This window comes from Pezoporus wallicus, unplaced genomic scaffold (assembly GCF_028554395.1).
Source record: "Pezoporus wallicus isolate ANWC-B61680 ecotype Strahan unplaced genomic scaffold, APGP_CSIRO_Pwel_v1 contig_4710, whole genome shotgun sequence".
NCBI lineage: Eukaryota > Metazoa > Chordata > Aves > Psittaciformes > Psittacidae > Pezoporus > Pezoporus wallicus.
The window spans coordinates 3,570,349-3,585,062 of record NW_026640647.1 but is presented as its reverse complement, the minus strand read 5'-3'; the positions used below and the strand labels follow the sequence as shown (position 1 = coordinate 3,585,062).

The following is a 14,714-nucleotide window of genomic DNA, read 5'->3' as shown; positions in this document are numbered from 1 at the left end:
AATCTGAAATTAAACACATTTTAATTGAATATGCCTTTTTTTCTTCCTTTATAGTCATTAACGGCCATACACCTTGTTTACGGTTGTTGTTGGAAGTTGCAGACAACCCTGACGTGACAGACGCCAAAGGACAGTAAGTTTTATTTGTGATGGGTTTTTTTTCAGCTCTATGATTCAAACAGCATCTCGGATTTCTCACCAAAAATTGAAATACTCTAATTCCTGCACTTACCCTTATAGATTCTGGCAGAGATTATAAAGTACACATTCAGCTGACCTAAGCCATTTAGAAAGGATTATACATAAATCTTAGGCTCTGCATCATACATTAAACAATTGTTCGTAGATGCTGGGGAACAAATTCAATAGAAACTAACAAGCTCATGAGATGTTTCTATAGAGTCTTGCTCTTTCTCAAACATCGCCATTCCAGGGTTTACTTGGTATATCAGGCTGGCGCATTGGGACAGAATGTTTATTTGAGGTGACAACGTGCATCTGAGATGTTGCTACAAAAATTCTATTTCTCATTAAATGCCAGCTGTAAAGGGACAATAACTTATACTTCTGAAGTGAAAATATGGCTTAAATAGTTTAAAAAACTCATGTGGGGTGCCTGGAACATATCTGACTGTACATATGGTTTTAAATGGTATTAGTCTATCTAAATATGGAAGGAGAATAGATCTCTTTCAGAAACAAATGGAAGATACGTTAGTCCAAATTCTGTTTCCCATGTCCCTTTTGAGCAATCATGCAGCACTTGCACAAGAAACGCTTTGGGAGGTTCTTATCTTGGTGGCTAGCAGGAACATTCATTCACAATGCTTGAATATTGTAAAGCTAATGGAGGTGACAGTTATTAAGACGGTTATTAAGACAAAAGATTTTGTTTTGAATAATGTTGCTCTGTAAATGGCTTACAAATGAGTTTGTATTTCAGTCATGGTAGTTGGTTGTTAAATATCTTAATAACTTCATACAAAAGGTCTTCACTTGGGTGTTACATAGACAAGTGTAGAGAAAGAAATAGGATTGTGCTTAGGAATGGAGAGAAATGCAGGGCTTCCTGATCCCTCTATTCCTGTAAGTTAGCATTAGGAAGTAGCATGTAATTTTATAACTGTGAGTGGTTTGGTTTTGTGTTTTTCTAGAACCCCACTGATGCTTGCAGTGGCATATGGGCACATTGATGCTGTTTCTTTATTACTTGAAAAAGAAGCATCTGTAGATGCAGCTGATCTCCTGGGATGCACAGCTTTACATCGAGGGGTGACTTAATTTTTATGATTCTTACTTGTTTTACTGTGACTACAACTCACTCATAAAGAGAGAGATAATGTACGTAGGAAATACTGTAAATGATTGGAAACATAACCATGCACGGTCAATGCGGTGAAAAGCAGGACAGATCCACTCTCAGTAATGCTCTGCTTTTGACTTTCTTTCATGCTTGCTTCAAGTGATTAGCTGAAATACTGATTAGACCATTTTTTCTTGGCTCTAGACACTTTACAATAGCAATCGTTATTCTTAGAACCAAGCACCTATGAATTCTGAAAATAATCTCTTTAAAAGAACTGCCCAGTAGTTACTCCCTTTTTCTTGGGTAGATGGTGTAAATAACCTAAAGCACAAGTTTTTAATAGAGGCAGTGAAACTTGAGGCACATCTTTGCTGGGAGTCACCTTCTTAGCCAATGTAAAGTTGAATGCAAGAGGTGATACTTACACAGAACTCCCTGGCAACTGCAGTGAGCAGTTCAGCTTACGAGTCCAGCACATAATAAAAGCTATGGCAAATGCTCTGTATTGATAGCAGTGCGTTAACATACTCAGGACACCAAAGTTAACTTATATATGATAAAGAGGTCACTGATACAGTAGCTGGACAGCTGTAAAAACAGCTTTTCTGCAATTCTTCTCTCACATTCATACATGGTTTTGAGAAGTCGGACTCAGGTTTTCTGAACTTCACCCCTATTTCATCTGTTTCCTTAGTCTTAAACTCCTCTTTATTTTTGTACCTCACTTAGTGGAGTCACTTCCACAGCCAGCCTTTGAAAGACAGTGCCAAGTGTATTTCAATGTATCAGTTATAGGTACTCATGGGAGAAAAGGAGCTTTCATTTCTGCCTTCTGAATCCCATCCAGGCCGTCTCATGTTCACAGGCATCAATCCTATTCCATATTTCCTGCAAGAATCTGTATTATGTCAACTTCTTACTCATTTCTCTGTTACCAGATTATGACCGGGCATGAAGAGTGTGTTCAGATGCTGTTAGAGAAAGAAGTATCTATTTTATGTAAAGATGCCAGAGGTAGAACACCTCTGCACTTTGCTGCAGCTCTGGGTCACGCCACTTGGCTGAGTGAATTACTGCAGATAGCACTTTCAGAGGAAAACTGCAGTTTGAAAGATAATCAAGGTTATACACCGCTGCACTGGGCTTGTTACAATGGTAAGGTTCTCCCTGTGGGCTTAGTTCAAATGTGGCCTGAGTTTTAGGGAAGCAACCGAACACTTTGAGAAGCTTGAAATGAAGAAGCAAATTATCTCTCCTCTACCTGCTCTCCATAGGTAGCATTTGTTTGCCCTTCAGATCAGAAGCCAGGGAAATTACAGCATTACCTCCCAGGGGCTTTGCAGCTTATCTAATCCCTGTCACAGGAGGCCAGGGTGAAGTTCTGATTTTACTGATGTCAATGATGAAATTGATTTCTGTGGGGCCAGGAATGCTCCTTTAAGGAGTCACCTTCTTATTTATTGATGTGAGACACCACATGAATAGATGGCTATTCTGAACTGATTATTCTAAACTGGATCATCTGATCTTGTTGCTAAATATGAGGACAAAGCTTCTCAGTATCATAGAATCATGAAATAGTTAGGGTTGGGAAGGACCTTAAGATCATCTAGTTCCATGGGCAGGGACACCTCCCACTAAACAATGTTGAACCATGTCATCAACTAAGATCATCTTTGGAGATGCATAAAGCAACTTACAGAACATCACTTAAAAGAGAGACTGTTTTTCCCTTTTTTCTCAATAAGTGCTATATTAGCTTGGATCTGTTTATTATTTTATCATATAAGAACTTATATACACATTGTGTTCAACTTGGAACTTCAAATATTAAATTCTAATCTGTATAAACCTAATATGAATGAGTGAATTACCTGTGTCTGATCTCTTACAGGTCATGAAAACTGCATAGAGGTACTATTGGAACAAAAATTTTTCCGCACATTTTATGGTAATAGCTTCTCCCCATTGCACTGTGCTGTGTAAGTAGAAATGTCCACTACCTAACGCAGATCTGTTGGTTTAGGATATGTCTGGAAGGAGTAGCAGTATGAGAAGAAAGTCATGCTTTTTTGAGGTTATTTTAAGGCTGATCATTAAATTGTCCTGATGCTTCTGCTGAGAAAGTGGCAAATAAAGAGTATTTTGGCATAAATGTCATTTATTTAAGCTTTTTGATAAAATATCAACTTACAGTTAAATAGCTGCATTTCTGCTCCCTTTCTAGTTTCTTTTCCCTTGCTGACAGTTACACACCTATGCCTTTTTTTCACACAGGGTGGAGCTTTATAGCTCTTCCTTTCTTAGGCCATGACTTGGGCTATAGTGCCTTAGTCTGTGTATGTATTGAGCTTTTGAGGTTCCTTTGAAAGCCAGCAGCTGAAAGTTAATATATTGGTCAGAATCAAGGCGATTCTTTTTTAGCAATAGAAACAAAGCCTTAATGAAGGACTTCGAAACAAGCATCTGTCACACTAGAATTGTGTTTTGTGCAGGCCATACTTTTGCCAAGACATCCTAAACTGAGTGTCTTCCAGTCTGATTTTCCTCATGGTCTTTTTCCCTTCTGAGATAATCTCATGTCTTAAAGGTTTGGTACTTCTTACTCAGATCCTAGCCAAAGGGACCAATCAGATTTAGAGGCGAATTCTATATCCAAAGTTCTTATATTACTTATGAACAACAAAAAGGTGGTGGCTATCATGAGTTATGCCTATGCTTATTAAAACATGAAAGCATATAGAAAGCACTGCTTTTATTCTGCTTAAAACAAAGTTCTTTGTGGCTGAAAGATAGTATTTGAAATCTGAATTTCAAATGATGGCTTTGAAAAAAGTGCCTTGACCAAGTGCTTTCCAGATCCATGTGTATTTGACATGTAAACTAAAAGATTTTAAGATACTAAGGTTTTAATGCTAGGTTTGTGCAGCACTTTCAGTTACCTTTTTCAGTTACCATAGTGAACTGCAGGATCAACTTTGCTTTAGAGATTGAAATCCATAGTAGCAGGTGTAGTTTGGTTAAGTGGAGAGATGATGAGTATTCAGAAATGTGACTGAAAGCATTAAGGCAAAGGTATGTTAGGATTACCAGTAAAAAATATTAATGGGAAGTGAAGGGAATTAATATTGTAAAATAGGTAAAGATGAAGATGTTTTACCTTTCTGAAAATACTTCTTTTTTTGGCAGAATCAATGATCATGAGAACTGTGCATCACTGCTCATCGGAGCCATCGATGCCAGCATTGTCAATTGTGAAGATGACAAAGGAAGGTAATAGTTTCTTAAACAAAATGCATTTCATAAATCCAGCTAGTATTTTTCATAATTCTTTCTGAACCTCTGAATTATCTTGGTTGAGCTAAGACTTGCCATGCTGACTCTTTCAGAGAGCAGTTTACACTGCAACAAAGTTAAATGGTGGCTCACTTGAAGCAGGAATACTACAAAAGTACTCAGTTTCATAGTACATATGAAAAGAATACAGAAGAAACAGTATTTTCCTTGTGCAGAACATCCATGACTGCAGGCTGTTTCCTGAACCTGTTTACTTTGTTAAATGTTCAAACATGTTTATCTTTGCTAAATGGAGTGATACTGTGTACACATGGGAAAGTGTTTCATGAAAAGCTTTAAGGTTATGTTGGCATTCGCTGAGTGCACAACTGAAAACATCTGTGCAGCAAAACAGTACGGATAGAGCAACACATACACATTCAGCCAAACTCTTAATTTGTCACATTAATAACGTCCTCACTCTGTGTGTGTGTATGTATATATATATCTTTAATGAAAATTGCTGAAATTCTAAAAATGGAATACTCATTTTTTAATTAAAACAAATTCAAGACCTTCAGTAATGATGATTACTAACTCTTGTAAGGCTAAGACCATCTCACCTTTTCTGATAAGCAAAACCTGATGTATCACTATGAGCTGGGCTCTGTACCAACTTTAATCTGTATTAGTCATGCTTCAGGCTCAAAATGCCACAGGGAGAGTGTCTCAGCCTTGTGAAAACTGATAACCTTCAAAACTGGATTTAATTCTTTCTGCCTTTATATTAATGCTGTTGTTGTGCAGCATCTTTGACTATAACTTAAAATACTTTAGTATTTTTTAGCAATGGATCTGTTCTTTTCTAATAGTTCTTCCCATCTTAGGCTTGTTAAAAAAGTAAAATCAGATGGATAAGACTGCAGGATTACACTGCTTTTCATGTTACACAGTATGCTCTGTTAAATAAATATGCTGCTAATACGAGGTTCTGAGATTTTCCACACTATCATATCCATCTCCTGCTTCCCTGTTTTTAAAATTGGTACTGCACCAGGACAGAGACTGTAACTATTATTTAACTTATTTCAGCTGCTGCTACTCTATAGCTTTCCCATGGTGATAACTTCAAGTTTTGTAGGAAAATAAGTTAAAAATGGCTTGCACTTCCAGGTTCATGGGCAGGTAATCAAACAGGAATATTGCCATTCCTTAGCAACAGCTGTGGTCGTGTTACTTTCCCCACAGAACACCCCTTCACGCAGCAGCCTTCGCAAATCACGTGGAGTGCCTCCAGCTCCTCCTGAGTCACAGCGCACAAGTGAATGCTGCAGATCACGCAGGGAAAACACCACTCATGATGGCAGCTCAGAACGGTCACATAGGTGCTGTAGGTGAGTACATCCTCTGTTTGTCTCAAAGGGTGAATGCTACTGCAGTGACTATCCCAAATAAGTAATCATTTTTTTCCCATGAAAACTAAGGAAAATAAATTATGTGGCTGTCTCTGAGAAGCTACTTTTACATCCGTAAATATATTTCTTTTCCTCCTCAGCCATTGTTTCTCACAGACTTGGTGAACATTTACAGGAACAGATTTGTGTCTTACTTCCTCCTAAGAGCACACTGGAAGGAGCATGAGGGGAGCAGTAATTCTATTCCCTTGTTTACTCCCTTGATTTTATGGAGCAGTAAACCTGCATGTGTGAAAAAGATTATGTAACCTTTTCCTCTGCTCCATTATGGGAAGTCCTATGCTTCAAACGGCAGCTATCAGCAGCTGCTTTTCCCAGGCTAGACTATATACTACAGGTGTACAGATTAGGATCATACTGGTTTAACAGAATTCCCTTTTCTCTAGCTTCGACAGCACAGACTGCTGAATTCTTTATATCTGCTTAGTCCTCTCAAAGCAGGAGCCACAGCTGTTCTCAGGAGAAGGTGATTCAGGCAGAACTTGCTGATCTGCAAATGGGGAGGTTCATAAATAAACTTCAAAATGTACATGTTTTTGTACATGTTTGATGGTTTGGGGCACAGTGAATGAACTATTAGCTCTGCCCTTGCTTGCTGATTAACTGCACAAGATTAGTCTGTTCTCATTCATTATTTCCATTTCATGTTCATAAAGCTTACATCTCATAAAGGCTTAACTGATTAGCGTGCATGCACACATATACTGAAATAGTAATTTTTTCCCCTGTATTTCTACATGTTTGTCTGTCCGTCGGGTTTGTCCATTGATTTCTGTTCTACACTTCAGACTTTTTGGTGAACATTGCCAAGGCTGACTTGACATTAAAAGATAAGGAGTCGAATACGCCTTTGCACTTGGCTAGCAGTAAAGTAAGTTGAAGATCTCTTTATGCTTCTATTCTTGTTACTGTCTGTATGTGTGTGTGTGTTTATGCTTCTAAGATTTTTTCCTGCAATGGAAATGTGGTGATTAAACTTGTGGCGAGGAAGAGAACATTGTTCCAAGCTTTTTCTCAAGTCTGCATTAAAGTTTTGTAAATTGAGAGACATGGGTGCCTCTTATGACAGCTGAAACATAAGGACATAACACTAAAAGAAGTAATGGAAAACTCTCTCAGATTTTACCAAATGATCTCACTGTAAACAGCATAGCTTCAGTTACTCTCCAATTTCTGTGGAAGAAACCCAAAATCTTCTCTTAATGGAGTAGCAGTAAAACCAGAGGCACTGATAAGATTGGTGGTGGTGTCTCCTCCCACCCTTTCTTCCTCTTACTTCTGATTGCTATTGCTGTTTTTGCAAGAAAAGTGCCCAATGAATTCCCTCTTCTGAGCCTTTTCTTTTGCTCCGAGCTACAGATTCAACTCCAGTGCGATAGTGTTACTCCAGTTTCTGCAGATACTGAATCTGGATACTGCCTCACTGAATTCTCAAGGTCTGTCAGACAGCTATTCACGTGCCAGGGCTGCAGGCTCAGCATCTGCGACCTGCTGTGCTGAAACAGTATCAGAAAGAAGGCCTGTATTATTTCCACAGTTGTGTTGTCAGAGCTCTCACACTGAAGGGATTTTGCAGTAGCTTATCAATAACACAGAAAGGCTTTTAAAGACCCAGAAAGTACAGTATTCATTTCTGAGATTAAACCATCTCTATGTTACTATAGTTCTAATGTAGTTATAATAAATAATCCATTGAATGGCTCTCAAGAGAAATAGTAATCTTCTGAAGAAGTGAATTCATCTATAAGGAATGAAGGATTGAATGTGTAAATTTCTAAATGTGCTAAAGCATCCTTGCAGTGGCACTTCATAAACGGTATTTTACAGCTCCTCCAGTTCACCTACTACATATCCATATAAACTGTGTACTGTGTTTTGTATTTCAAATTGAGTTAAATTTCACTTTTATATGTAGAATTTTGTTTGTCGCAGTTTCACATTCTTCAGCAAATTAACACTATTTTTCCCTCCCCCAACTACAGGGTCATGAAAAATGTGCCTTGTTAATACTTGACAAGATACAAGAACAGAGCCTTATTAATGCAAAAAATAATGCATTGCAGACGTAAGTATAGCCTGATCCTCTCAAGTTCACTTGACTTACAACAAGATTCCAATTTCACATTTCAAATTCATGTCTCAGATTTTTTCACTGAACAAAAAAGTCAATTTCTGATTTATTTTTTTTTTTAGTGTTTGCCCTTGACAAGACAAGATTCATACTGCATTTTCACTTTTAATTTTGATTCCTTTGATGCCATTTCTGTACATGGTCTGGTGGAAAAATGAATTATGAGTTGTGACTGTGCAAGTAGACATCTGGCATTTCCTAACTTTTTGAGTTATGAATTATTTAGATTTTTTTTTAGTTATGAATTATTTAGATTTAAGGTGGTACATTTAATTTTCAGAGGTTTTTTTAGGTGATATTTATGTACAACTGCCGTCCATACCATCTATTATCAGGAGAGTTAAAACCAACAATATCCTTACTCCAGCTGCAACTATTTGACTAGTATGGGGGAATTCCATTGTAGAAGGTTCAACCACAAGTTTAGGTGGCAGATCATCTAGTGCTTGCAGAAGAATTCATTCCATCTTAGCCCTTTTTTCCCCCTTCCAATATGAAATTCGTTTTCCTCTCCTATTAGCTGCCTCCAGAAAGGAGCACTGGGTGTCCACCCAGGAAAGAAGCAAACCGATGGTTGTTTTTAATTTCCAGTGGCTCTGTGTTAACAAGAGATTCGTAATACAAGGATATAAAGGCAATATAATGACTCTGAGCAGTCTGTAGTAGCCAGAATTAAAGATGGAGCAAAGGCATTTCTTCAGTGTCAGATTAATTTTCCTATAAAATTTCAGTTGTGTTCTGCAAACAGTGGAAAAATTAGAGTTATTTTTAAAGAAAGCCTTTAGGCTGGAAAGGTATTAAGCAATCTTTATGTATGTAAAAGTAATATTTGTCTTGCACATATATTTTACGGATGTGACACATTATGATTATTTTAAAGGCTGCAATATAATTTAATGTCTACAAATGACTAATGTTCCAAAGAAGGAAAACATTGTCTTTAAGTATTACCCAACTATTTTTAGAAAGTATTTTAAATTGAAGGTGAATTTAGTTGTTATGTTTTTTGTAGACCTCTCCATATTGCTGCACGAAACGGCTTAAAGATGGTGGTGGAAAAATTGCTAGCCAAAGGGGCATGTGTTCTAGCAGTAGATGAAAATGGTAAGTAAATAATATACTTCAACAATCTTCAGTAGACCTAGCAGGTAGCTTTACAACAGACCGAAGCAATAGACTTAAAAGCTGATGATAGACATCATTGATGCTTTTATCCCTCCAAGAACAGACAATGAGCTGTGTGAGTACCTATTAAAAACTGTGTGAGTACCTATTAAAAAAAAATAAAATAAAAGATACTTTTTCTTTAATATGAAAATGTATTCTAAACATCACAGTGGTCCCTTTTACTGTTCATTTTGCATGTACTGCCAACAGCTAGTCTTTTTTAATGCTTGAGTGCAGTGGTAACTTGAATTTCCTAAACATGCAAGTGGCACCGGATAATTCTGACGCCTTGCAGAAGAATTAAGGATTATGCATTCAATCAGCGCATGTTTAAATGGGTAGGAAGAAAACCATCACCATATGTTTGATTGTGTCCTAGTTCATTCTGAGATCAAAGCTTGTGCTTACCAATTGTGTGACCTAATCCAAGATGCAAGTAAATTACTGTGGCTTCAAAAAATACATGCTTAGTTAATAAAGCCAATTTTGTTTCAGATCTCAATGAAGTCCTTCCCCGAACATTATAAAGCCCTTAGAGGGCTGTGCTTCTAAATTAATGTTTTCAAAAATGTCTTCCTGAAATAAGCTAGTCTTTCTTACAATACTTGACATTAATGTAACAATTCAGTACCTCCATCTCCCATATCTATAAAATAACAATAATAATACCCATCACTGCAAGAAATTTGAGATCAATGGATAAAAAGAACTGAGTGGTATTTACTATTAACCAAATGCTACCTAGATATACTTGCATGAATGAGATCCACCAAAGTCATCTGACCATAACCTCATTTTAGAGACAGGGGACAGAGAAATTAACCAGACCAGCTTCTAACCACAGCTTTTATCATTAAAACTGTGCATACAGATCCAGCTAATTTGCACATATGTAATGAATAGAAATTGAGTTTAAATTTTATACATATTTAGTTTTTATAGGGACAACTGCATATGCAGTTTAAAAGACAGAAATTTAAGTACAGTCTTAGTGTAAGTACAACTGTAAAGCTTGGACCTCAGTGGAAGAGGAAACTTCACTTAGGATATGCATACCCTGTAGTCAGTACTTAAATACAGGTAGTTTCCTATGAAACTACACAATGTAGGTGAGTTTGGGTAGGTTTGTCCACCAAACTCACCTACATTGCAGGTGTTCTTGGCTTACTGGAAGCAGTAGGATATCAGTAGTGGTCACTGCCTCAAATTACTGTTGCTGCTGCACCTAAGATTTAGCCATCTGGAAAAGAATTTGTTTGCTGTTAGCATAAAGCAGGCTTTGTTGGAAAGTGCTGGAGTACTACACAGCAGCCTGTAAAATGTATAGACAGCAAGTGTAATCAGAATACTGGTTTCCAAGGTTTATATATATATGAGGAGCTGCTTGAGGGGCAGTGCTAGGGCAGGAGCCAAGTTATAGTAGTGAAGACAAACTTCACTGGCTCCCCAGTTCTTTGTTTTACTGACATCTGTATACTGTTAATTTGTATTTAAATCACGTGCTGTGCTTTCTGAATACAGTTGTTCTTCCAGCGTAATGTAAATTTGGGTAACATCCATGTAGCCATACCTGCTAAACAAGTACCACGTGTACTAGTCTAATTCTTTTCTAATTCCTAAATAAACTGCTTTCTGAGTACTCAACTGATACTCAACTTTTAAAGACTGATCAGTCTTTAAAATACTTTGCTTTTTACTTCAAAATATTTTTAAGCTAATATCTTTCATGTTCTGATGAAAGTCGTTGTTCTCAGAATGGGACTTGTTCATACGCACAGAAACTGAAGCCAGTTTCTGTCCCTTTTGCTGTATTCCCCGTGTTCTGTATTCATCATACTGTCTGTGCTGTAGAACTGTTTAGCAAGTGCTTTTATTCATATTGTGAAGTCTGTTTGCTGCCTGATTTTCAAAATACAGTGCTTGTTGTGGTCACAATGATTTGAATGCTCCGTGAAGTGTGTATTTTCCCAGCATGTCTAATTTAAAGTAAGTAACATACCCCTGTTGCCTGGCATGATTGTAACTGAACATACATCTCCCGCTTACAACGTCACCTAGAGATGTATATGAGGAATGCTCAGTGCCATTCTCAGTACCCTTCGTACTAACCATTGCCTTGTCTGCATTTGTGCCCAGGTCATACGCCAGCCCTGGCTTGCGCTCCTAACAAAGACGTGGCTGACTGCCTGGCACTCATTTTGGCAACCATGATGCCTTTTTCTCCTTCCAGTTCAATGACGGCTTTCAACTTCGTTTGTTTTAAAAAAGACAATTTGGGCAGGACACACCTCTGCGATGGCTCCAGCATGGGTAGCATTAACTCTTACAATAAGCCCTTAAGTAACAACATAGGAACAGAGGATGGGTACAATGAAAATGATTCAGATTCTGAAACATTTTGACTTTTTGGTATTCAGAAACTTCTTTTTCATTATTGTTTCATTTCAGCTTTATTTCTGTCTTTTTAAACAGCTTAAATCCCAAGGCCATATTCTCAGCTATTACTCTTGACAAGTAGGTATTGAAAGATTTGTAGTGTTATAAGAATCAAGCCTTTAAATAACTAAGTTAGAGGGGTTTACTGGAACATATTCCCATTGATGTTCTGCAGCTTTTCAGATTCCTGGTGTTTTCTTTAGGCCCTAAGTGCCCCTGTGGAAAACCTCTACCTCTTATTTTAAGTAGAAAAAGAGAAAATGCCTTTTTTCTTTTTGACAGCACAAATAAACAGGGAACTGTTTGTAAGTTTTTACATGTTTTAGCTGTACTTTTAGTACACAGACATATTTCCAGCATAGCTTTCATAGGTTTTAGCATCACCCCTTTCCTATGTGTGTGTGTTTCCTGCTTCCAGGGGCTCTGTTAATTAGATTTATTAATTTTTGTTTTACACAAACCAAAGGTAAAGTTGTAAATCTTAAAACCGCCTGTATTACTTTTCTACAGGAAATGAAACCTTTTGCATTCTGCGTGTATTAAGCACTTAAACGTACAGAGGCACTTTTCACAGTTCTTAGTTGCAGCACACAATGAGAAAAATATAGTTATTAACTCTTAAGGCCAAATTCTACTTGTCTGACCCTATTTCCCCACAGATATTAGTGGAACCAATGGTATAAAATGAAAATCACTTGGCCCTTATATTTTTTCAATTCAGCACAAACATATACAGTTTATTTGCACTACAGAATTAGGGTCATTAGATGTTTCTGTCACCTGAGCCATTAACCATGAATCTCATATCAGAAAAAATAAGGGGGGTTGAGGATGTGAGGAATTAGGTGTAGGTAAAGGTGTTTGTAAAAGTTGATAATGACTTGCCAACTTAAATGGATTTTTTTTCCTCTTCTATACTTAAATAACTTATTTTTACTGTAAACAGTATCAAATTTTAAAATACTTTTAACAGTGCTTGGATTAACAGAGCAAAGGTAAAGCAATGAAAGCATAACACCAAAAGCTGAACTACCAAACACCAGAAAACATGGCAGTGTACCGCGCAGGGATTGGAGATACATGCTAAAAAAGCCTATTGTCACCAGCTTTTAAAGCAATGTCAACTTTGTGAATATGTTTACTCCTTCTGCCAAAGTTTCTAGGTCAAATGGACCACGACCCTCACCTGCAACAGATGTACAAAAGGAAGAATGAGACTTTGTAAACAAAAACAAACTAAACAAAAAGCTATCACGAACTAATCAGCTGTACCAAGAGGACCAAAATGCTTCAGTAATTAAATGGAAGACTTTGCTACTTTTATTTTTTCTTCAAATGTGAGTGACATAATGAACCAGTTTTTTCTAAACCATAAAAATAGAAACTTTTGAGGTAATGAGTAGTCTTGACTGAATTTTACATTTTATGACGCAGGTTTCAAGTTGACATTTGTAACTGTTGATGTGTTGACCACAGTTCGGGTTGGGTTTCTTTCCAGACTAAAGAATATGTTCATATACTTTTAATGTAAATGTGTTTATATTTATTTGAAGTGAAACAAATGCCCAGGAAAAAATACCTATGGCTTGTTCTCCTAGTTAGCATTTGTGCATATTATTTGGCATGATGCGAAATGAAATGTGAATCTAGGCAAGACTCATAGCCTGAGTAGAAAAAGGAAGGGCTGATGCACTTTGGGAGAGTGCCCATCTTCTTGTATGGAATGCAAAGATTAAGTCCACAGGCTATATTGGTATAAAGCAGAAAGCAAAATACGTTCCCTCATTTAAAAGCAAGGCAACTGAAAGAGCACTGTACAGTGACAGGAGAAGGCAAGGGTAGTGTAGCATGGAGTCAAGGTGTCACACCCAGGCTTTCTGCCGAGCTATGTATGTGCTGGGAGAATGAGCCAAGCGTTGTTAGTACATGCTTTTGGCAGGGTAAATTAAAAGTAAGGGATATTTATTTTAATTGCTGTTTTTAGCCGTGTTCCATTGAATTGTTAAAAATCTATTGGCAGATTCCAGTTCTTTAATTAGGAAAGAGATTAATTTTGCCTTCCTAAAATGAATAGTTTCCTTGAACGTTAACAGATTTCCAAAGTTTACAACAAAAAATCACAAGGGATAGTGTCTCTAAAGGTGAACATTTCTTTTCCCTCAACTCTCTATTTTCTGCAGCACAATGATGGAGCATCTGAAACCCCTGTTTCCTCCTCAGAGATAGCACAGAATAGCATTCTTCTGATTGATTTTTGTCAACATTTTCCCTTTTAGAAGTTGCAAAATAGCAATAACCACCTTACTCTAAGCACTGAAAATAAAAGGAGAGATCAGTTGTTTAAAGTTTTCAGTTGTGTCTTCATCCTAAATTTTGCTTTTTTAATGTGGAATGATGTCACTGAAAACAAATAAACAAATGGGAAATGGCTGCCACCCATCTAATAGCAGGATCAGCCTTTTAGATTTATTGTAACCAGAGATGTAAGTAGGCTCCTTGGCAGGATTAGTGGTCTCACACAAGTTACACTCTCCTACATGAAGTTGCTTCATTAGGAGAAAACCAGTCCTCTTTAGAAACAGGATGATGTATTATTTTAAGCAGCCATTTGAAAAACAAAAATAAATCAGTATTTTTACTTGCTATTATACAGAGTTACTGAAAATATTTCTGTATATTTGCAATACCTTGTAGTTGCATAGTGCAACAAGTGCTGCCTCTTAATGATGTATTCAACATTATAAAAGCATAGGTGCTTACTGAATTACTTTGATCCTTCTAGGAATCAAATCTTAAACTGATAAAACTTTTCTGAAACAAACAGTGATCAAAGTATGCAATATTCCCAAAATCATAGAAATAGGTAATTTGTTAGCATCTTTAAGGCATTGTGAAAGTCATGTTTTGAGTATGCTGTATTTAG

At 37.0% G+C, this 14,714-nt stretch overlaps 1 protein-coding gene across 12 annotated transcripts in view; it reads left to right on the top strand.

Moving 5' to 3' along the window:
* The window catches only part of ANKRD44 (ankyrin repeat domain 44), a 140,659-nt gene extending 127,271 nt beyond the window's left edge, over window positions 1–13,388 (top strand). For 8 of the 12 annotated variants that reach the window (XM_057419934.1, XM_057419944.1, XM_057419936.1 and 5 more), the window contains 10 exons: window positions 55–133; window positions 1,155–1,272; window positions 2,245–2,461; window positions 3,201–3,288; window positions 4,496–4,579; window positions 5,831–5,976; window positions 6,846–6,928; window positions 8,040–8,122; window positions 9,201–9,292; window positions 11,492–13,388. In XM_057419934.1, the coding sequence (XP_057275917.1) occupies window positions 55–133; window positions 1,155–1,272; window positions 2,245–2,461; window positions 3,201–3,288; window positions 4,496–4,579; window positions 5,831–5,976; window positions 6,846–6,928; window positions 8,040–8,122; window positions 9,201–9,292; window positions 11,492–11,757 (1,256 nt within the window). In that variant the 3' untranslated portion in view covers window positions 11,758–13,388. Of the gene's footprint in view, window positions 1–54; window positions 134–1,154; window positions 1,273–2,244; window positions 2,462–3,200; window positions 3,289–4,495; window positions 4,580–5,830; window positions 5,977–6,845; window positions 6,929–8,039; window positions 8,123–9,200; window positions 9,293–9,621; window positions 9,694–11,491 lie in introns of all 12 variants that reach the window. The other 4 variants (XM_057419943.1, XM_057419942.1, XM_057419938.1 and 1 more) reach the window with 2 other exon arrangements.
* The last annotated feature ends 1,326 nt before the right edge of the window (window positions 13,389–14,714 follow it).